This window comes from Salvelinus fontinalis, chromosome 14, assembly GCF_029448725.1.
Source record: "Salvelinus fontinalis isolate EN_2023a chromosome 14, ASM2944872v1, whole genome shotgun sequence".
NCBI lineage: Eukaryota > Metazoa > Chordata > Actinopteri > Salmoniformes > Salmonidae > Salvelinus > Salvelinus fontinalis.
In genome coordinates, this window is record NC_074678.1 from 21,296,995 (window position 1) to 21,321,424 (window position 24,430).

At 46.3% G+C, this 24,430-nt stretch overlaps 1 protein-coding gene and 1 pseudogene across 1 annotated transcript in view; both read left to right on the forward strand.

Moving 5' to 3' along the window:
* LOC129811149 (tripartite motif-containing protein 29-like) overlaps positions 1-19,336 on the forward strand; it is a 41,024-nt pseudogene extending 21,688 nt beyond the window's left edge.
* A 2,650-nt stretch (positions 19,337-21,986) lies between these two features.
* The window catches only part of LOC129869606 (carboxyl-terminal PDZ ligand of neuronal nitric oxide synthase protein-like), a 186,690-nt gene continuing 184,246 nt past the window's right edge, over positions 21,987-24,430 (forward strand). The window contains exons 1-2 of the mRNA XM_055944152.1: positions 21,987-22,568; positions 22,798-22,869. Of these exons, the coding sequence (XP_055800127.1) occupies positions 22,464-22,568; positions 22,798-22,869 (177 nt within the window). The 5' untranslated portion in view covers positions 21,987-22,463. The remainder of the gene's footprint in view (positions 22,569-22,797; positions 22,870-24,430) is intronic.

A 24,430-nucleotide genomic window follows, 5' to 3' on the forward strand; every position in this document is an offset into this window, starting at 1 on the left:
ACCCTGACGTCCTTGCCGTGTCTGAATCCTGGCTTAGGAAGGCCACCAAAAATTCTGAGATTTCCATACCCAACTATAACATTTTCATCTCTCCAGAAATAAGTCTCACTGTTGCCGCCTGCTACCGACCCCCCTCAGCTCCCAGCTGTGCCATGGACACCATTTGTGAGTTGATCGCCCCCCATCTAGCTTCAGAGTTTGTTCTGTTAGGTGACCTAAACTGGGATATGCTTAACACCCTGGCAGTCCTACAATCTAAGCTAGATGCCCTCAATCTCACACAAATCATCAAGGAACCCACCAGGTACAAACCTAAATTCGTAAACATGGGCACCCTCATAGACATTATCCTGACCAACTTGCCCTCCAAATACACCTCTGCTGTCTTCAATCAGGATCTCAGCTATCACTGCCTCATTGCCTGTTTCCACTACGGGTCCGCTGTCAAACGACCACCCCTCATCACTGTCAAACGCTCCCGAAAACACTTCTGCGAGCAGGCCTTTCTAATTGACCTGGCCCGGGTCTCCTGGAAGGATATTGACCTCATCCCGTCAGTTGAGGATGCCTGGTCATTCTTTAAAAGTAACTTCCTCACCATCTTAGATAAGCATGCCCCGTTCAAAAAATGCAGAACTAAGAACAGATATAGCCCTTGGTTCACTCCAGACCTGACTGCCCTTGACCAGCGCAAAAACATCCTGTGGCGGACTGCAATAGCATCGAATAGTCCCCACGATATGCAACTGTTCAGGGAAGTCAGGAACCAATACACGCGGTCAGTCAGGAAAGCAAAGGCTAGCTTTTTCAAGCAGAAATTTGCATCCTGTAGCTCTAACTCCAAAAAGTTCTGGGACACTGTAAAGTCCATGGAGAACAAGAGCACCTCCTCCCAGCTGCCCACTGCACTGAGGCTAGGTAACACGGTCACCACCGATAAATCCATGATAATCGAAAACTTCAACAAGCATTTCTCAACGGCTGGCCATGCCTTCCTCCTGGCTACTCCAACCTCGGCCAAGAGCTCCACCCCCCCCCCCCCCCCCACCCCGCAGCTACTCGCCCAAGCGTCCCCAGCTTCTCCTTTACCCAAATCCAGATAGCAGATGTTCTGAAAGAGCTGCAAAACCTGGACCCATACAAATCAGCTAAAACAACTAAACGATATCATAACCGCCATCGATAAAAGACAGTACTGTGCAGCCGTCTTCATCGACCTGGCCAAGGCTTTCGACTCTGTCAATCACTATATTCTTATCGGCAGACTCAGTAGCCTCGGTTTTTCTGATGACTGCCTTGCCTGGTTCACCAACTACTTTGCAGACAGAGTTCAGTGTGTCAAATCGGAGGGCATGTTGTCTGGTCCTCTGGCAGTCTCTATGGGGGTACCACAGGGTTCAATTCTCGGGCCGACTCTTTTCTCTGTATATATCAATGATGTTGCTCTTGCTGCGGGCGATTCCCTGATCCACCTCTACGCAGACGACACCATTCTGTATACTTCTGGCTCTTCCTTGGACACTGTGCTATCTAACCTCCAAACGAGCTTCAATGCCATACAACACTCCTTCCGTGGGCTCCAACTGCTCTTAAACGCTAGTAAAACCAAATGCATGCTTTTCAACCATTCGCTGCCTGCACCCGCCCGCCCGACTAGCATCACCACCCTGGAAGGTTCCGACCTAGAATATGTGGACATCTATAAATACCTAGGTGTCTGGCTAGACTGTAAACTCTCCTTCCAGACTCATATTAAACATCTCCAATCCAAAATTAAATCTAGAATCGGCTTTCTATTTCGCAACAAAGCCTCCTTTACTCACGCCGCCAAACTTACCCTAGTAAAACTGACTATCCTACCGATCCTTGACTTCGGCGATGTCATCTACAAAATAGCTTCCAATACTCTACTCAGCAAACTAGATGCAGTTTATCATAGTGCCATCCGTTTTGTTACTAAAACACCTTATACCACCCACCACTGCGACCTGTATGCTCTAGTCGGCTGGCCTTCGCTACATATTTGTCGTCAGACCCACTGGCTCCAGGTCATCTATAAGTCCATGCTAGGTAAAGCTCCGCCTTATCTCAGTTCACTGGTCACGATAACAACACCCACCCGTAGCACGCGCTCCAGCAGGTATATCTCACTCATCATCCCCAAAGCCAACACCTCATTTGGCCGCCTTTGTCACAACTGCGTGTATAAGTGGCAGAGGAAGTCAGGCGCAGGAGAGTCAAAATAGAGTGTAGCATGGAGTACTTTAATTAAAGTCCCAGTAATTTGCTCCATAACACTCACGGAAAAATATAATACAAATCTGGGTACGAAGACCCATCGCACACCTATACACAAACAACACAACACTTGACAACGAACAATCTCTGACAAACACATGAAGGGAAACAGAGGGTTAAATACACAACAGGTAATGAATGGGATTGACAAAAGGTGTGTGGGAAGACAAAACCAATGGAAAATGAAAAGTGGATCGATGATGGCTAGAAGGCCGGTGAAGTCGACCGCCGAACACCGCCCGGACAAGGAGAGGCAACGACTTCGGTAGAAGTCGTGACATTACCCCCCCCCCTGACGCGCGGCTCCAGCTGCGCGTCGACACCGACCTCGGGGACGACCCGGAGGGCGAGGTGCAGGGCGATCCGGATGGAGGCGGTGGAATTCTTTTAACATAGAAGGATCTAAAACGTCCTCCACCGGAACCCAGCATCTCTCCTCCGGCCCGTACCCCTCCCAGTCCACGAGGTACTGAAGGCCCCTCGCCCGACGTCTCGAATCCAAAATGGATCGAACAGAGTACGCCGGGACCCCCTCGATGTCTAGAGGAGGTGGAGGAACTTCACGCACTTCAGCCTCCTGGAGCGTGCCAGCCACCACCGGCCTGAGGAGAGACACATGGAACGAGGGGTTAATACGGTAATTAGTGGGCAGTTGTAACCTATAACATACCTCGTTCACTCTCCTCAGGACTTTAAACGGCCCCACAAACCGCGGACCCAGCTTCCGGCAGAGCAGGCGGAGGGGCAGGTTTCGGGTCGAGAGCCAGACCCTGTCCCCTGGTGCGAACACCGGGGCCTCACTGCGGCGACGGTCTGCGCCAATTTTCTGGCGCCTTATGGCACGCTGAAGGTGGACGTGGGCTGCCTCCCAGGTTTCCTCAGCGTGCCGAAACCAATTGTCCACCGCAGGAGCCTCGGTCTGACTCTGATGCCAAGGAGCCAGAACCGGCTGATACCCTAATACACATTGAAAAGGAGTAAGGTTAGTGGAGGAGTGACGTAGCGAGTTCTGGGCCATCTCTGCCCAGGGCACGAACTTCGCCCACTCCCCCGGCCGGTCCTGGCAATAGGACCGCAGAAACCTGCCCACATCCTGGTTAACTCTCTCCACCTGCCAATTACTCTCGGGGTGAAAACCTGAGGTAAGACTAACCGAGATCCCCAGACGTTCCATGAACGCCTTCCAGACCCTTGATGTGAACTGGGGACCCCGATCAGACACTATATCCTCAGGCACCCCATAGTGCCGGAAAACGTGTGTAAACAGGGCCTCTGCAGTTTGTAAGGCCGTAGGGAGACCGGGCAAAGGGAGGAGACGACAGGACTTCGAAAACCGATCCACAACGACCAAGATCGTGGTGTAACCCTGTGAAGATGGAAGAGAAGATCAGTCAAAAAATCCACCGACAGGTGCGACCACGGCCGTTGAGGAACAGGTAAAGGTTGAAGCTTACCTCTAGGCAGGTGTCTAGGAGCCTTGCACTGGGCGCACACCGAGCAGGAGGAAACATAAATCCTCACGTCCTTAGCTAAAGTGGGCCACCAGTACCTCCCATCAAGACAGCGCATCGTCTGACCTATCCCAGGATGATCAGAGGAGGGTGACGTGTGAGCCCAATAGATCAATCGGTCGCGGACAGCAGACGGAACGTACAGACGACCAGCTGGACACTCAGGAGGAGAGGGCTCTGCACGTGACGCCCGCTCAATGTCCGCGTCCAGCTCCCACACTACTGGCGCCACCAAACACGAAGCTGGGAGTATGGGAGTGGGATCCATGGACCGCTCCTCTGTGTCATACAGCCGAGACAATGCGTCTGCCTTGACGTTCTGGGAGCCTGGTCTGTAAGTAAGAGTAAACACAAAACGAGTGAAAAACATGGCCCACCTTGCCTGGCGAGGATTCATTCTCTTCGCCTGCCGGATGTACTCCAGATTGCGGTGGTCAGTCCAGATGAGAAAAGGGTGTTTAGCCCCCTCAAGCCAGTGCCTCCACACCTTCAAGGCCTCTACGACAGCTAACAGCTCTCGGTCCCCCACATCATAGTTTCGCTCCGCCGGGCTGAGCTTCTTCGAAAAAAAAGCACAGGGGCGAAGCTTCAGTGGCACACCGGAACGCTGAGAGAGCACTGCTCCTATCCCAGCTTCGGATGCGTCCACCTCTACCATGAATGGCAAAGAGGGATCCGGATGAGCCAACATAGGTGCCGAGGTAAACAGAGTCTTCAGGTGTCCAAAAGCCCTGTTCGCCTCAGCCGACCACTGCAAGCGCACCGGGCCCCCCTTTAGCAGTGAGGTAATGGGAGCCGCAACCTGACCAAAACCCCGGATAAATCTCCGGTAGTAATTGGCAAACCCCAAAAAACGCTGCACCTCCTTTACCGTGGTTGGAGTCGGCCAATTACGCACGGCTGTAATGCGGTCGCTCTCCATTTCCACTCCTGAAGTGGAAATCCGATGCCCTAGGAAGGAGATGGATTGTTGGAAGAACAAGCATTTCTCAGCCTTGACATATAGATCATGCTCCAACAGGCGACCAAGCACCCTGCGCACCAGGGACACATGCTCGGCGCGGGTAGCGGAGTATATCAGAATATCATCTATATACACCACTACACCCTGCCCGTGCAGGTCCCTGAAGATCTCATCTACAAATGATTGGAAGACTGATGAAGCATTCATCAACCCATATGGCATGACCAGGTACTCATAATGACCTGAGGTGGTGCTAAATGCCGTCTTCCACTCATCACCCTTCCGAATACGCACCAGATTATACGCACTCCTGAGATCCAATTTTGTGAAGAAGCGTGCCCCGCGCATTGATTCCAACACTGTATTTATCAGAGGTAGCGGGTAACTATATTTCACCGTGATTTTATTGAGACCTCGATAATCAATGCACGGGCGTAAACCACCATCCTTCTTCTTCACAAAAAAGAAACTCGAAGAAGCGGGTGAAATGGATGGCTGAATGAACCCCTGACGCAGGGATTCAGAGATGTATGAATCCATAGCCACCGTCTCCGCTTGCGACAGGGGATACACGTGACTCCTGGGATATGCAGCGTCTACCAGGAGATCTATCGCACAATCCCCCTGTCGATGGGGTGGTAATTGAGTCGCCTTCTTTTTACAGAAGGCGAGTGCCAAATCGGCATATTCAGGGGGAATGCGCACGGTGGAGACCTGGTCTGGACTTTCCACCGTAGTAGCACCAACGGAAACCCCTAAACACCTACCTGAGCACTCTCGCGACCACCCCGTGAGAGCCCTCTGTGGCCAAGAAACAGTGGGGTTATGACACGCTAACCAGGGTAGACCTAGCACCACAGAATACGCAGGGGAATCAATAAGGAAAATACTAATCTTCTCCTTGTGACCCCCCTGCGTTATCATATTCAACGGTGCGGTGACCTCCCTGATAAAACCTCTCTACACACAGCGCTGGCCCACTCCCGGGCTTTCCCGGTGAGGCATGAGACGAGGGCGGAACTCTTCTCCCGGTCGGATGGTACTGGGGAGACCGTGGCCAGATATAAGTTCAGTTTAAGGAGGAAACCCTGGCAGCCAGCAGTATCTCCGTTGTAACCCGTGGGTAGGGGTAAACGGATTTTGTTAGGTTCAGGTGGGGAAAACGCGTTAACGGTAAATCCCAGTTGTGGCAGTGGAGGCGCTGGAGAAACTCCCTGTCTCTCCCAGCGATCCATATTCTGGACAATACGATCCATGATGGCGCTCAAACAGTCAATCTCCTTCGCTTGTTCCATAACGCGCTTTTCCACCTCCATGGCCGTCGTGTCCTCTCCTGCTGACTTCATATATTATATGGTCAGAGATTCTGTCACAACTGCGTGTATAAGTGGCAGAGGAAGTCAGGCGCAGGAGAGTCAAAATAGAGTGTAGCATGGAGTACTTTAATTAAAGTCCCAGTAATTTGCTCCATAACACTCACGGAAAAATATAATACAAATCTGGGTACGAAGACCCATCGCACACCTATACACAAACAACACAACACTTGACAACGAACAATCTCTGACAAACACATGAAGGGAAACAGAGGGTTAAATACACAACAGGTAATGAATGGGATTGACAACAGGTGTGTGGGAAGACAAGACAAAACCAATGGAAAATGAAAAGTGGATTGATGATGGCTAGAAGGCCGGTGAAGTCGACCGCCGAACACCGCCAGGACAAGGAGAGGCAACGACTTCGGTAGAAGTCGTGACAGCCTTTCCTTCCAGTTCTCTGCTGCCTGTGACTGGAACGAATTGCAAAAATCGCTGAAGTTGGAGACTTTTATTTCCCTCACCAACTTTAAACATTTGCTATCTGAGCAGCTAACCGATCACTGCAGCTGTACATAGTTTACCTACCTACCTCATCCCCATACTGTTTTTATTTATTTACTTTTCTGCTCTTTTGCACACGATCATCTGATGATTTATCACTCCAGTGTTAATCTGCTAAATTGTAATTATTCGCTCCTATGGCCCCATTTATTGCCTACCTCCTCATGCCTTTTGCACACAATGTATATAGACTCTTTTTTCCCTTACTGTGTTATTGACTTGTTTATTGTTTACTCCATGTGTAACTCTGTGTTGTTGTCTGTTCACACTGCTATGCTTTATCTTGGCCAGGTCACAGTTGTAAATGAGAACTTGTTCTCAACTAGCCTACCTGGTTAAATAAAGGTGAAATAAAAAAATAAAATTCTGCACAGGGAGAAAATCCTGTCTGGTGTGTCTGGCCTTACTGCGAGTCTCATCTCCAGCCTCACTTTGAATCTCCTTCCTTTAACAAGCACAAGCTGGTCAAAGCCTCCTCACAACTACAGCAGAAGATCTGCTCTCTTCATGATAAACTTCTGGAGATTTACTGCCATACCAATCAGCAGTGTATCTGTTATGTGTTTGTTAGATGAACATAAAGGTCATGATACAGTCTCAGCTGCAGCAGAAAGGACAGAGAAACAGAATCAGTTGAAATTGAAACAGGAAACATTCCTACATAAAATAAACTGGGGGAGATTGAGAAGTTCAAAAAAGCTATGATGCCACTGAAACCCTTTGCCAATGTAACAGTAGAGGACTATAAGAGGATATTTTCTGAGCTGATCTGCTCCATTGAAAGACGGGGCTTTGAGGTAAAGGAGCTGATCAGAGCCCAGGAGAGGGCTGAAGTGATTTGTGCTGAAGAACGCCTGGAGCGAATGTGGCAGGAGGTGGCTGAGCTAAGGAGGAGAAACTCTGAGCTGGATCTCTCACACACAGAGGACAACATCTATTTCCTCCAGAGGTACAAAGACCACTATGATCATATTTTGTCTGAAAGACTGCATATACCACCATCCTGTGTGGCTCAGTTGGTAGAGCACGGTGCTTGTAAAGCCCGTGTTTGAGGTTCGATTCCCATGGGGAATCTGTACAAAAATGTATTAGGTAGCTCTGGATGAGAGAATCAGCTAAAATGTAAATCAACACAGGCTGTGATTTTGGGAAGGTGAAGGAATCTTACCTAAAGCAAAAGCTGGAAAGCTACTGTAAGAGGGGGCTGTGGTAAATGAAAATTCCAGTATATTTGATCATTTTAAACAAGGTACACATACAAAATGATGCCCTCAGCAAGGATAAACACAAAGTACACAACTTATTTCCATTGTGGTCCTCTTTCATGATAGCATTTGGCAAGTTTGACATATGTGGCAGGACGAAAAAACAGAAGCTAAAATGGCAGGCCAATTTGTTTATTTAGTCAGTGCAATCTGTCCACATGATGCAACCAGTTCGGGAGAATAATTACCAGTGCAATCTCCTTTTGGAGCCAATACAATTCAAAATACTAGTTTTTGCAGTTATTGTGAAGAATTTGGTGATGATGATTTTGATTGTCCTTGCCACTCGTGGAACGATTTAGGAGACTTGGGATCTACAGGTGGTAGGATAGTGTCGGATTTGCTTGACTTCATGAAGATACTCTTATATTATGAGATCAAGTAAAAAGCAAAAGCAAAACATGTTTTAAAGAGATGTGGGTCTTTCTATAAGTAATGGGGCCAATGCCTGATTTTGGGATCAACATTTCTAAATCGTTTGAAACAAAAATAAAATGATTTTTATGCAGTTCCACGGATGTACTTAGAGGAATACAAGTGAAAATATGCAAATTGGCCCATAAGTCCACCAACAGTGCATTCAGAAGTATTCAGACCCCTTGACTTTTTACACATTTTGTTACGTTACGGCCTTATTCAAAATTGGATTGAATGCTTTTTTCCCTCATCAATCTACACACAATATCCCATAATGCCAACGCAAAAACAGTCTTCTTGGGTATGACGCTACAAGCTTGGCACACCTGTATTTGGGGAGTTGCTCCCATTATTCTCTGCAGATCCTCTCAAGCTTTGTCAGGTTGGATGGGGAGCGTCGCTGCACAGCTATTTTTAGGTCTCTCCAGAGATGTTGGATCGGGTTCAAGTCCGGGCTCTGGCTGGGCCACTCGAGGACATTCAGAGACTTGTCCCGAAGCCACTCCTGCGTTGTCTTGGCTGTGTGTTTAGGGTCGTTGTCCTGTTGGAAGGTGAACCTTCTCCCCTCTCTGAGGTCCTGAGTGCTCTGGAGCAGGTTTTCATCAAGGATCTCTCTGTACTTTGCTCCGTTCATCTTTCCCTTGATCCTGACTAGTTTCCCAGTCCCTGCCGCTAAACAACATCTCCACAGCATGATGCTGCAACCACCAGGCTTCACCGTAGGGAAGGTTCCAGGTTTCCTCCAAACGTGACGCTTGGCATTCAGGCCAAAGAGTTTGGTTTAGTCATACCAGAGAATCTTGTTTCTCATGGTCTGAGTCATTTATTTGCCTTTGGGAAAACTCCAAGCAGGCCTTTTACTGAGGAGTGGCTTCCGTCTGGACACTCTACCATAAAAGCCTGAATGGTGGAGTGCTGCAGAGAGGGATGTGCTTCTGGAAGGTTCTCCCATCTCCACAAAGGATCTCTGGAGATCTGTAAGCGTGCCCATCGGGTTCTTGGTCACCTCCCTGACCAAGGCCCTTCACCCCCAATTGCTCAGTTTGACCAGGTGTAACGGATGTGAAATGGCTACCTAGTTAGCGGGTACGCGCTAATAGCGTTTCAATCGGTTACGTCACTTGTTCTGAGACTTGAAGTAGGGTTTCCCCTTGCCCTGCAAGGGCTGCGGCTTTTGTTAAGCGATGGGTAACGATGCTTCGTGGGTGACTGTTGTTGATGTGTGCAGAAGGTCCCTGGTTCGCGCCCGAGGTCGGGGTGAGAGGACGCCATAAAGTTATACTGTTACATTGATGCTGTTGACCCGGATCACTGGTTGCTGCGGAAAAGGAGGAGGTCGAAAGGGGGGGTGAGTGTAACGGATGTGAAATGGCTAGCTAGTTAGCGGGTACGCGCTAATAGCGTTTCAATCGGTTACGTCACTTGTTCTGAGACTTGAAGTAGGGTTTCCCCTTGCCCTGCAAGGGCCGCGGCTTTTGTGGAGCGATGGGTAACGATACTTCGTGGGTGACTGTTGTTGATGTGTGCAGCAGGTCCCTGGTTCGCGCCCGTGTCGGGGCGAGGGGACGGTCTAAAGTTATACTGTTACACAGCGGCCAGCTCTATGAAGAGTCTTGGTGATTCCAAACTTCTTCCATTTACGAATGATTCATCTGAAGAGGAGGAGTATTGAGGGAACCAAGGCGCAGCGTAGTGAAATGACATAATTTTATTAACGAAAACACGAACTTGACTAAACTAACAAAAACAACAAACGGTGTAGACAGACCTAGACGACATACTTACATAAAACAAGGAAAACGCACGAATAGGAAACATAGGCTACACAAACCGAACAAACCGTAAACAGTCCCGCGTGGTGTACAGACACAGACACGGAAGACAATCACCCACAACGAACACTGTGACAACGCCTACCTAAATATGACTCTTAATTAGAGGAACGCCAAACACCTGCCTCTAATTAAGAGCCATACCAGGCAACCCAAAAACCAACATAGAAACAGAAAACATAGAATGCCCACCCAAACTCACGTCCTGACCAACTAACACACATAACAAACTAACAGAAATAGGTCAGGAACGTGACATAACCCCCTCCCCCATAAGGTGCGAACTCCGGGCGCACCAGCACAAAGTCTAGGGGAGGGTCTGGGTGGGCATCTGACCACGGTGGTGGCTCAGGCTCCGGGCCAGGTCCCCACCCCACCATAGTCAATCCTAGCCTCCATCTCCCCCTAAAAATGTCCACCCTCATTCTACCCCCACAAAATCCTCTTGGTAACATCACTGACAGGGACAACACCGGGACAGAGAGATAGATCAAGACAGAGGGATAGCACAAGACAGAGGGATAGATCAGAATATAGAGGTAGCTCAGGATAGAGAGGGAGATCAGGATAGAGGGGCAACTCCGGACTGAAGGGCAGCTCCGGACAGAGAGACAGCTCTGGACTGAGGGGCAATTCTGGGTATATAGCCGTTTCTGGCTGAAGGGCAGCTCATGGCTGACTGACGAATCTGGACGCTCATGGCAGGCTGACGGCTCTCGACGCTCATGGCTGGCTGACGGCTCTCGACGCTCATGGCTGGCTGACGGCTCTCGACGCTCATGGCTGGCTGAAGGCTCTGGACGCTCATGGCTCACTGACGGCTCTCGACGCTCATGGCTGGCTGACGGCTCTCGACGCTCATGGCTGGCTGACGGCTCTCGACGCTCATGGCTGGCTGACGGCTCTTGACGCTCATGGCAGGCTGATGGCTCTCGACGCTCATGGCAGGCTGACGGCTCTCGACGCTCATGGCAGGCTGACGGCTCTCGACGCTCATGGCAGGCTGACGGCTCTGGACGCTCATGGCTCTCTGACGGCTCTGGCTGCTCATGGCTCGCTGGCGGCTCTGGCAGATCCTGTCTGGCTGGCGGCTCTGGCAGATCCTGTCTGGTTGGCGGCTCTGGCAGATCCTGTCTGGTTGGCGGCTCTGGCGGATCCTGTCTGGTTGGCGGCTCTAGCGGCTCCTGTCTGGCGGGCGGCTCTAGCGGCTCCTGTCTGGCGGACGGCTCTAGCGGCTCCTGTCTGGCGGATGGCTCTGTAGGCTCATGGCAGACGGGCGGCTTTGCAGGCTCATGGCAGACGGGCGGCTTTGCAGGCTCATTGCAGACGGATGGCTCAGACGGCGCTGGGGAGACGGATGGCTCAGATGGCGCTGGGGAGACGGATGGCTCAGATGGCGCTGGGGAGACGGATGGCTCAGATGGCGCTGGGGAGACGGATGGCTCTGGCCGGATAAGGCGCACTGTAGACCTGGTGCGTGGTGCCGGAACTGGAGGCACCGGGCTAAGGACACGCACCTTCATACTAGTGCGGGGAGCAGGGACAGGGCACACTGGACTCTCAAAGCCCACTCTATACCTGGTGCGTGGTACCGGCACTGGTGGCACCGGGCTGAGGGCAAGCACATCAGGATTAGTAGGAGGAGAAGAAACAGTGTGTACAGGGCTCTGGAGACGCACAGGTGGCTTAGTGCGTGGTGCCGGAACTGGAGGCACCGAACTTGATACACGCACTACAGGGAGAGTGCATGGAGGAGGAACAGGGCTCTGGAAACGCACTGGTAGCCTAGTGCGTAGTGTAGGCACTGTAGGTACTAGGCTGGGGCGGGGAGGTGGCGCCGGAAATACCCGACCGTGCAGGCATACTGGCTCTCTTGAGCATTGAGCCTGCCCAACCTTACCTGGTTGAATGCTCCCGGTCGCCCGACCAGTGCGGGGAGGTGGAATAACCCGCACTGGGCTATGTAGGCGAACCGGGGAAACCATGCGTAAGGCAGGTGCCATGTATGCCGGCCCGAGGAGACGCACTGGAGACCAGAAGCGTTGAGCCGGCCTCATGACACCTGGCTCAATGCCCAATCTAGCCCTACCAGTGCGGGGAGGTGGAATAACCCGCACTGGGCTATGCACTCGTACAGGAGACACCGTGCGCTCTACTGCGTAACACGGCGCCTGCCCGTACTCCAGCTCTCCACGGTAAGCCTGGGAAGTGGGCGCAGGTCTCCTACCTGCCCTTGGCCCACTACCTCTTAGCCCCCCCCCAAGAAATTTTTGGGTGTTACTCACGGGCTTTTTGGGCTTCCGTGCAAGACGCTTCCCCTCATAACTCCGGTTCCCTTCTCCGGTAGCCTCTGCTCTCCTCAGTGCCTCCAGCTGTTCCCATGGACGGTGATTCACTTTAGCCCATGGTCCTTCTCCGTTAAATACTTGCTCCCAACTCCACAAGTCCTGTATACTCTCCCGTTGCTCGAAATTCCGCTGCTTGGCTCTGGATTGGTGGGCGATTCTGTAACGGCAGTCCTCCTCCTCTTCATCTGAAGAGGAGGAGTATTGAGGGAACCAAGGCGCAGCGTAGTGAAATGACAATTTTATTAACGAAAACACGAACTTGACTAAACTAACAAAAACAACAAACGGTGTAGACAGACCTAGACGACGTACTTACATAAAACAAGGAAAACGCACGAATAGGAAACATAGGCTACACAAACCGAACAAACCGTAAACAGTCCCGCTTGATGTACAGACACAGACAGGAAGACAATCACCCACAACGAACACTGTGACAACGCCTACCTAAATATGACTCTTAATTAGAGGAACGCCAAACACCTGCCTCTAATTAAGAGCCATACCAGGCAACCCAAAAACCAACATAGAAACAGAAAACATAGAATGCCCACCCAAACTCACGTCCTGACCAACTAACACACATAACAAACTAACAGAAATAGGTCAGGAACGTGACATCAACGATGATTAATGGATACAGGATACGCCTTAGCTCAATTTCGAGTCTCATAGCAAAGGGTCTGAATATTTATGTAAATAAGTCATTTTTTTAAATAAATTAATTGTTGAATAAATAAACACTGCTTTTGCTTCGTCATTATGGGGTATTGTGTGTAGATTGATGTGGAAAAAAAATTGTTTAATCAATTTTAGAATAAGGCTGTAACATAACCAAATGTGGAAAAAGGAAAGGGGTCTGAATACTTTGCGAATGCACTGTATACAACAACATAGGCATGAGACTATACATCCTTAAGCAGGGTTCATACAGCCATTGGCAAGTAATATTCAAGAACTTTCAGGGAATTCTTCAAGCACTTAATTGAAATTTTCAAGGACCTCAATGTTATACAATTGTATAATTGATATAGCTGTACATATAGGGCTTAATGTAGAACACCCCCAGCACCAACAAAACATGTACAAAGTGTAAAAGATAAAGTAGAATATTACCACTTTAAGAATAATGATATTTTTTAGGCCTTGATTTTCAAAATAGTATTACATTCTAAAATATGTGAGAATAATGTGGACATTGCCTGACTAAATAGATTGGATGCATGAATGGTAATTTTTCTGTAGCCTACATGGCCGACACAGGCACACATAAACCTTTTAAAGCCATGAATTGTGTAATGAGAAAGTGATCAAAAAACAGGTTCCATTTTTCATGGAAGGATTTGTATGGAAAGCCAGGTTGAAGCCAACGTTAGGTGTCTTCCTCATAATACATGAGGAACGCATGTGGTTTTATACACCTAACGCATGTGGTTTTACCGCAGCAGAGTACCGCAACACCCCTTAATTGAAGCTGCGGGAAACAAATTTAAGTGCCCAAATCTCTCACAAAAACTGATCAAAATTAAAAACAGATTATTATAAGGGAGCAGGAGAACTTAGAAATTCTCTACAATAATTGCAAGAACATTTCAAGCACCAAAATTAGTAAATGTCGGATTTTCAAAAAAGGCCTATTCCAGTATTTGAATTTATGAGTTCAAGTAGGCTACTTGAATGTCATCAAATCAAATCAAATGTATTTATATAGCCTTTCTTACATCAGCTGATATCTCAAAGTGCTGTACAGAAACGCCGCCTAAAACCCCAAACAGCAAGCAATGCAGGTGTAGAAGCACGGTGGCTAGGAAAAACTCCCTAGAAAGACCTAAACCTAGGAAGATACCTAGAGAGGAACCAGGCTATGAGGGGTGGCCAGTCCTCTTCTGGCTGTGCCGGGTGGAGATTATAACAGAACATGGCCAAGATGTTCAAATGTTCATAAATGACCAGCATGGTCAAAAATTAATAATCACAGTAGTTGTCGAGGGTGCAGCAAGTCAGCACCTCAGGAGTAAATGTCAGTTGGCTATTCATAGCCGATCATTAAGAGTATCTCTACCGCTCCTGCTGTCTCTAGAGAGTTGAAAACAGCAGGCCTGGGACAGGTAGCACGTCCGGTGAACAGGTCAGGGTTCCATAGCCGCAGGTAGAACAGTTGAAACTGCAGTTGAAACTTGCCGCCACCAAGGAGGGCCTACGTCAGAACCTATAACATCTCCAAAAGATTCTGTCAGACCTGCTCACTGACAGTAAATCCCAGTAAGACAAAAATAATGTTGTTCCAAAAAAGGTCCAGTTGCCAAGACCACAAATACAAATTCCATCTAGACACCATTTACAACTGCGACCTGGCCAAGATAAAGCATAGCAGTGCGACAAAAACAACAACACAGAGTTACACATAAACAAACGTACAGTCAATAACACAATAGAAAAAATCTATGTACAGTGTGTGCAAATGTGAAAGAGTAGGGAGGTAGGCAATAAATAGGACAAAATAGAACAAAAAATTACAATTTAGCATTAACACTGGAGTGATAGATGTGCAGATGATGATGTGCAAGTACAGATACTGGGGTGAAAAAGAGCAAGAGGGTAAGTAATAATATGGGGATGAGGTAGTCGGGTGTGCTATTTACAGATTGGCTGTGTACAGGTACAGTGATCGGTAAGCTGCTCTGACAGCTGATGCTTAAAGTTAGAGAAAGAGATATAAGACTCCAGCTTCAGTGATTTTTGCAATTCGTTCCAGTCATTGGCAGCAGAGAACTGGAAGGAAAGGTGGCAAAAGTAAGTGTTGGTGTCACGCCCTAGCCATAGAGAGGCTTTTATTCTCTATTTTGGTTAGGCCAGGGTGTGACTAGGGTGGGCATTCTAGTTTCTTTATTTCTATGCTTTCTATTTCTTTGTGTTTGGCCCGGTGTGGTTCTCAATCAGGGACAGCTGTCTATCATTGTCTCTGATTGAGAACCAAACTTAGGTAGCCCTTTTTTCCACCTGTCTTTGTGGGAAGTTAACTTTTGTTTGATGGCACATTGCCTTAAGCTTCACGCTTTGTTTTGGTATTGTTTATTGTTTTGTTGGCGACATCTACTATTAAAAGTATGTACGCTCACGACACTGCACCTTGGTCCTCTTCTTTTCACGGCCGTGACATTTGGCTTTGGGGACAACCAGTGAAATAAACCTGCCGGAGCACGTGCTACGGGTGGGTGTTGCTATGGTGACCAGTGAGCTGAGATAAGGCAGGGCTTTACCTAGCAAATGCTTATAGATGACCTGGAGCCAGTGGGTTTGGCGACGAATATGTAGTGAGGGCCAGCCAACGAGAGAATACCGGTCACAGTGGTGGGTAGTATATGCGGCTTTGGTGACAAAACGGATGGCACTGTGATAGAATACATCCACTTTGCTGAGCAGAGTGTTGGAGGCTATTTTGTAGATGACATCGCCGAAGTCAAGGATCGGTAGGATAGTCAGTTTTACGAGGGTATGTTTGGCAGCATGAGTGAAGGAGGCTTTCTTGCGAAATAGAAAGCCGATTCTAGATTTAATTTTAGATTGGAGATGCTTAATGTGAGTCTGGAAGGACAGTTTAGAGTCTAACCAGACACCAAAGTATTTGTAGTTTCCACATATTCTAAGTCAGAATCGTTCAGAGTAGTGATGCTAGTCGGGCGGGAGGGTGCGTGCAGCAATCTGTTGAAGACTATGCACTTAGTTTTACTAGCATTTAAAAGCAGTTGGAGGCCACAGAAGGAGCACTGTATGGCGTTGAAGCTCATTTGGAGGTTTGTTAGCACAGTGTCCAAAGAAGGACCAGATGTATACAGAATGGTGTCGTCTGCGTGGAAGTTGATCAGAGAATCACCAGCAGCAAGAGCGACATCATTGATATATACAGAGAAAAGAGTCAGCCCGAGAATTGAAGCCTGTGGCACCCCCATAGAGACTGCCAGAGGTCCGGACAACAATTTGACACACGGAACTCTATCTGAGAAGTAGTTGGTGAACCAGGTGAGGTCGTCATTTGAAAAGCCAAGGGTATTGAGTCTGCTGATAAAAATGTGGTGATTGACACAGTCGAAAGACTTGGCCAGGTCGAAGAAGACGGCTGCACAGTATTGTCTTTTATCGATGGCGGTTATGATATCGTTTAGTACCTTGAGCATGGCTGAGGTGCACACATGACCAGCTCAGAAACCAGATTGCATAGTGGAGAAGGTACTTTGGGATTCAAAATAGTCAGTGATCTGTTTGTTAACTTGGCTTTCGAAGATTTTAGAAAAGCAGGGCAGGACCGATATAGGTCTATAACAGTTTGGGTCTAGAGTGTCTCCCCCTTTGAAGAGGGGGATGACCGTGGCAGCTTTCTAATCTTTGGGAATCTCAGACGATACAAAAGAGAGTTTGAATAGGCTAGTAATAGGGGTGCAACAATTTCGGAAGATAATTTTAGAAAGAGAGGGTCCAGATTGTCGAGCCCAGCTGTTTTGTAGGGATCCAGATTTTGCAGCTCTTTCAGAACATCAGCTGTCTGGATTTGGGTGAAGGAGAAGCGGGGGTGGGGGTGCTTGGGCAAGTTGCTGCAGGGGGTGCTGAGTTGTTGGCCGGGGTAGGGGTAGCCAGGTGGAAAGCATGGCCAGCCGTAGAAAAATGCCTTTTGAAGTGATCGATTATCGTAGATTTATCGGTGGTGACAGTGTTTCCTATCCTCAGTGCAGTGGGAAGCTGGGGTAAACCAAGGGCTATATCTGTTCTTAGTTCTACATTTTTTGAATGGGGCATGCTTATTTAAGAGGGTGAGGAAAGCTTAAATTATTGTTTATTCAACTGCACTGTCCAATTTACAGTAACTATTACAGTGAAGAAATACCATGCTATTGTTTGAGGAGAGTGCACAACAACAACAAAAACATTTATCACGGCACTTGGTTTGATACATTCACCTCTGAAAGTAAATAATGTACTTACATTCAGTAATCTTGCTCTGATTTGTCATCCTGAAGGTCCCAGAGATAAAATGTAGCATAGTTTTGTTTGATAAGATGTATTTTTATAATCAAATGTAGGAACTGTTCTAAAGTTTGAACCCCTGCTGTTTCTGGATCCTTGCTTCAGGTCCTGAGCTACAGGGAGTTAGATTTGGGTATGGCATTTTTGGAGAATAATAAAAAAAAAAAGGGTCCGATCCTTAAGAGGTTTAAAGAACCCATTGCCCTTTATGGTTGTGAGGTATGGGGTCAGCTCACCAACCAAGAATTCACAAAATTGGCTAAACGTCAAATTGAGACTCCTCTGTGTACAATGGAAAACACCAAATAATGCATGCAGAGCAGAATAAGGCCGATACCCGCTAATTATCAAAATACAGAAAAGAGCTGTTACATACTACAACTACCTAAAAGGAAGCAATTCCCAAACCTTCCATAACAAAGCCACCACCAACAGAGATTAACCTGGAGAGGAGTTCCCTAAGCAAGCTGGTCCTAAGGCTCTGTTCACAAACACAATTAGACCCCAAAAAATCATGAGAAAACAAAAAGATAATTACAATGGAAAGAATTTACAAAAGAACTGAGCAAACTAGAACGCTATTTGGCCCCTAACAGAGAGTACACAGCGGAAGAATACCTGACCATTGTGACTGACCCAAAAAGACAGACCTGGCTCTCAAGAGAAGACAGGCTATGTGCACATAGCCCACAAAATGAGGCGGAAACTGAGCTGCACTTCCTAACCTCCTGCCAAATATATGACCATATTAGAGACAAATACTTCTCTCAGATTACACAGACCCACAAAGAATTCGAAAAAACTAATCCAAATTTGATCAACTTCCATTTCAAATCAAATCAAGTGTATTTATATAGCCCTTCTTGCATCAGCTGATATCTCAAAGTGTTGTACAGAAACCCAGCCTAAAACCGCAAATAGCAACCAATACAGGTGTAGAAGCACCGTAGCTAGGAAATACTAGTATCTATTGGGTGAAATACCACAGTGTGCAATCACAGCAGCAACATTTGTGACCTGTTGCCACAAGAAAAGGGCAACCACTGAAGAACAAACACCATTGTAAATACAACCCATATTTATGTTTATTTATTTTCCCTTTGGTACTTTAACTATTTGCACATCATTACAACACTGTATATAGACATAATATGACATTTGAACTTTGGAACTTTTGTGATTCTAATGTTTACTGCTAATGTTTATTGTTTATTTCAGTTTTGGTTATTATCTATTTCACCTGCTTTGGCAATGTAAACATATGTTTCCTATGCCAATAAAGCCCCTTAAATTGAAAATTGAAATTAATGTACTGTATATATATATATATATAGAGAGAGAGAGAGAGAGCAATAGAGAGATTGAGAGAGATAGATAGAGAGGCATTTGTGCTTTGAGTGGTTGGCTGTCTATTGTGTGAGCTAAAGAGTGTGCAGATCGAAGGCAAATCATCATCAATCAGAGCATCCCTTTCTTTCACCAGTCCCTCTCTCTTCTTTTCTCCCTCCTCTTTCTTCTCCCAGCCTCTCTTTTTTTCTCATTCCTTCTCTCTCTCTTTTCTCTCACACCTCTGGGTAGACTCATTATGTGAATTTTAGAGTAGAGTAGGTTGCAGTTGGAGGAAAAGACAGAGTTTAGAATGATGCCCACACAGAATTACAAAAAATACATTACAATCATCACGGCCTTAGATCTCCTGTGGAGAGACTCCATCTTGTAGTGCTGTACATGCAGGCCTAACTGAAAACACCTATGCATACCCTGAGGACCCCTCTTTCTCTGTGTGTAGATCCAAGTGAGCAGATGAGAAAGGCAGAATAGCTTAAATAGTGCAGTAAAAAACATTGAGAGAGAGAGCGAGAGAGAAAGAGAATTTAGACTAATGCCTTAATGATACCTTCCATTTGTCATCATGTCATCAGTCTGTCTCTGTACTAAATGCTGACTAGTGTTAATCTCTGCAGTTCTTGCGCCCCTATGGGAGCAAGTAATATTACACCCACAATGTGAACCTTGAACAGGAGCTTCTCATTGTCACATCAGAGTAAGGAGACAAGAGAGAGAGAGAAAAGAAGAGCGAGAGACAGAGAGAGAGACAGAGAGAGAGAGAGTGTGTGTCTATGTTTCTCAGAAAGCAGGATGGAATATGTGCTTGAATGATCGCTCATCTTTGGAGTTAATTGACAATGTGAAAGACACGTCATTGCTCAAATCCTTTCTGCATATATATTCAAAAGCTTTATATTATTGCACACAAAGGCACTTCCAGCTCTCCAAGTGATGTACTGCATGCAAACAAGGAAGTCACTGCATAAAAGCACCCTAGGTTAATCATCTGCAGGACCAGAGAGTAATGTGGTGTGGATGAGTCTCTGTGTTTCTTCTAACTGGATAACAGTTTATGTTCTTCCTGCATACCGGGCCACGGCAATAACCATCTGTTAAAAGATTTTTTGACAATTTTGCCTTTTGACTGTCTATATTGGATGTTTTACGCTCTCTTCATCCACCCAGTTAACTCAGTAAATCTCCAGCTTCCCCTCATTGAAACCAGTTTCGCCACTTCTCTTTCTGTGTTTCTCGCTCTCTTTCTCTCTCTCTTGCTGTTTCTCTTTCTGTCTCTCATCTTTCCATTGTACAATGTCCTTGGGATTTGGAAAGCAGCAAATGAAATGTAACATTATTCTAAACTCTGTCTGTTTTTTGTGAACATTGAGATTGGGAAATGGCACAATCATTTTATTATTATTTTATCTTTCTCTCTCCTCCTCTTCTCTCTCTCTCTGCTTGTCTCTGGGGAGTGGTCCATCCCCTGCCTGTGTCACTTGCCCCACATTCTTAAAGAAATGCCATGATTAATTCAGATTAAAAGGCCCCTGGGCTAGCTGTGTGTGCATGTGTGCGTGTGTGTGGAATGGAGCTCATAGCAGCAGCAGGAGCTATTAACGGACCAGCATGCCTCTCTTCTGTTCTGACCCACTGCCACCGAAGACATCCCCAGCCTGTACAGCTAAACACACTAATTAAATCAATACGTGTATCACAACACATTAAATACTGTAAATGATCACAAGGTTATTACTTCATAGCCATTTTAGATGCACTAGAAAATGTAGAACCACCTGAGGTAGGAATAACTGTGGCTGATAATCAGCAGCAGTAGCCTAATCGCAGAAATGGTCAGTGATGGCAGAATCAGAGATCCCTCTGCTAAAGAATCAGGAAGCATAATGACTGATGTCCAAAATCCACTTGATGCTGGGAGCATATTATGCTTTCAAAGCCAGCACAGTATTGAGCACACACAGATGGAAATGGAGACCAACGACTAAAGGGAGATTATCCATGATGTTCTTTCAAGAGAGAGCTAGTGAGACTTGGGCTGCTTCGAATAGTCTAAAGTTGCTTCCTCTCCTTTCCTTCATCCACACTGATCTGAAAGCACAGGATAGGTGATAACAGATGGCCCAAGGCATCCCTAAATTATAGAAATGATTTTCACCCAGTAGAGGAATCGACTTTAGACTGTTAGGATTTACACCTTTACTGCAATTATCTATTTCACTGCTTGGGACAACATGTTGATGATTAATGAGATGAGGAGATGAAGCGACTTAAGACTATTGAGATGCAGCCTCAGACTAGTTAGTCAGTACAGTGACAGCTTTTAACTGCTGCCAGTGAAGTGTTGAGAATGTGAATTAGTGCTGCTCCAATTCCCTTCACATCTGAGACACCTTGGGGAGCAGAGCACTGCTTCTTACTGTAAGTTACAGTGCAGGTGACACAGATGGACTCTGCATTATACAACACCAAGCAGCATTCATGCACTTGATGTACAGAGCATGATGTACAGAATATTGCCTGCATTGCATAATAAGTGCCTTATTACAGTCATTAGCTTAGGTGACCACTAGTAGGTAGTCTTGCTCTTTCTAAATCTCAAGCGGCTGTCTATCCATTGCTATCATCCTATTTTATATCTGCCTAAACAACACCACTATTCTACATAATCATAATTTAACATCTAATAAAGATACCTGATCTAAAACATAGGATACATTGTTGGGTGAGGGAGAATTTACAAACACTTAGTTTGAGTTGGTTTAGTAATGCAATGCATAAGCATAACAATGTGTTTAAGTTTTACACAAACTTCAAACAGGTGTTATAACACATTTATACGTAGGTCTACAGTGTAACAGTGTTCAGCTACACTACAATTAGGCCTACACTGTAGCCGCCTACATGCCTATGTAACTCATTAATCACGACCATGTAACTACACATGTTTTAGGAAAGTTGGACCGAAAGAGCAACAATTCCTTCTCGTTAAACCGCTGGTTGACATTCGCCGCTTTCCTGGGGCTGAGTTCGAGCGTTTCTCCCTCCTACTATTCCATGATGTAACTCTGTTCCAATGAAAACAGGTGGAATTCCCAGATTCCTCCAATCCCGATCTGCCGTGAGAATCCATGGGAGAGAGTAAAGAGGCTGGTCATGGCGCTGTAGTGAAGTTCGGCAGGGGAAATTCGGCAGGACCAGAAAATTCACAAATTTGGACTATTGTGTATAGTGTTTTTGGTTATAAGTGATTTTACGTTGTTGGAAGAAACCTTGGGCTACTTATTTTTGGAAGTGAGTTGATTCGCAAGAGAGCGACGATTGTTTTTTATCAGAACGGGAAGCCAGCCTACTTGCGTGAGCAATAGATACAAAGTTAACGTTCGTTACACCTAGCCCACTGGATATACTAGTGTGATACTCAGGTGTGGGACGAGTCCAGTTGCTACGATGGACCACTGGAATTAAGGAATTTGGGACTCCTGATTTTTGGGAATATTTTAGCTGTCTGGCAGCGTTTTGGATTAACAAGTAACGTAAATTCTCCTTTCCGTGTGTTGCGAAAACGGATAGTCGGCAGTCATGCCAGCGAAAACAAAGTACAACCTTGTGGACGATGGCCATGATTTGAGAATTCCATTGCATAACGAGGAAGCGTTCCAACATGGGATCAACTTCGAAGCCAAGGTGAGTTGTTTGTATATGCTATTGTATTGATATTATTTGCTAAACTATCATTAACTTTTGACAATGTTGTATTTTTCTTAATAAGGTTTGTTAAGGATCAGCCTAGGCTATATCCTAGGCTAATCCCCCTTCTACTTTTCCCTCATTAATGTTGGTGTTTAAATATCGCAGTAGTAAAAACAAATATGGTAACATTTATATAATTGCTTTCTGTTTTGTTCCTAACCAGTACATCGGCAGTCTGGACGTGGCGCGACCGAACAGCAGAGTGGAGATCGTAGCTGCTATGAGAAGAATACGGGTTAGTTATGCCCTTCATCTAAACAAACCAGTCACCAATCTTGGATACTGATGTTCCATTGCGAAACAATGTCATAATGCCTATGTAGGTAGGCTAGGCCATGCGATACACCTGGCTGGATTTAATGACAAGAAGAACGTGAAAGAACTAAACACAGATGCGCTTATAACAGTGTTCCTATCTGGGTGGCCTGGCTGCGTACAGGCTCCAGCGTCATAACCACGCCACTAGAAAGTGTGACAAACCAATCGACAAATGACTCGGCTTTGCAGAACTAAATCGGGTTGGTTAAGTAAAATATATTACTCGGGTTTATAGGCTCCTGAAAATTGTACGGGCCGCTTTTTCTTGTTCTCATGTGGTCCATGCGGTCGGACAGTGATCAGGGATGGCGCTCTTTGAAGTGAGGCAATGGGGTGGAAATGCTTTATAGAAACTGCGCTTCGCGGTCTCGCGCTCTTCATTGGTCTTATATTGTCTTATCGTTAGCCTATGTTCATCTTAAAATATTGATCTCAATATTCCCCACCATCCTGTGTTTCTTGTCTTATGACCATTTACTTGTACTATGTCCTGTTGAATTTCTACAGTTGTATATCCTGATAATTCTGGCTGTTTGGTGAAGGTAGGCTATGTCATTACTGTTTAACCAGTACAAGCAAAGGTTATAGGGTCAATATTTGCTCATGGCACTGGCTTACAAGTTCCTGTAAGTGTGTGTGCAGTTTGAGTTTTATCTCAAGAAAGATTACTATGGAATATTACTTCTCTTCAGGAGAATTGTTTTTCCAAATATGTGGAATATCAGAGAGATGAGAGAGTTCTCCCATACTCCCACCACACAACAGAGCTTTGTATCATTGTTTGTTATTTTTTAGACATTGTTACTCAGATGTTGTTACTCTTCATTCCCTGTTGTTGCAGGCTCCTGATACTTGTCTTGTCAACTCACACACACACATACGCACACACATACACACGCAAGGTGCAAATTATCCTATTAATTGTTTGAAAGCAGAGACCCCCTGCCCACAGTGAGGACCCCTCCCGGGGCAAATCAGCAGCTGTTGTTGTTGGCAGCAGAAAAGGCTCTACCTCTTACTGTGTGAAAATAGTTAAAACAGGCCTGGTCAACACAAAGGACGGAAACAGGCATCTGGGCCTGGCATGGAAGCTCTGGACAGACTGTTCGTATGGACTTTAATCTTTCAAGTCACATTTTTACATTGCGGTGTCCTTATTACTGTGTAATTATTCCTGTAAGTACAGTGTACTCCTAATAAAAATAGTGTACTTTGTTCATATTGAACAGTATGGTATTAGTTTAAAGGTCAATATGTAGGCTTGTTGTAAAATAGCTGTGTTGGTTTGTCTCACTGTTAACTTATCTCACTAGTCTAGCAGCAAATTAGTGTTCATCAGGTTTTTTTCCCTGAGTCATGTGTCATTGCGGTTGCTAAGCAACTTGTTGATAGTGTGTGTGTCACCTATCAGAACTGCCATACCTGGTAACCAATAAAAAAATAGAACAGCCGGGAACGGCCAATTGTTCGGAATAAGA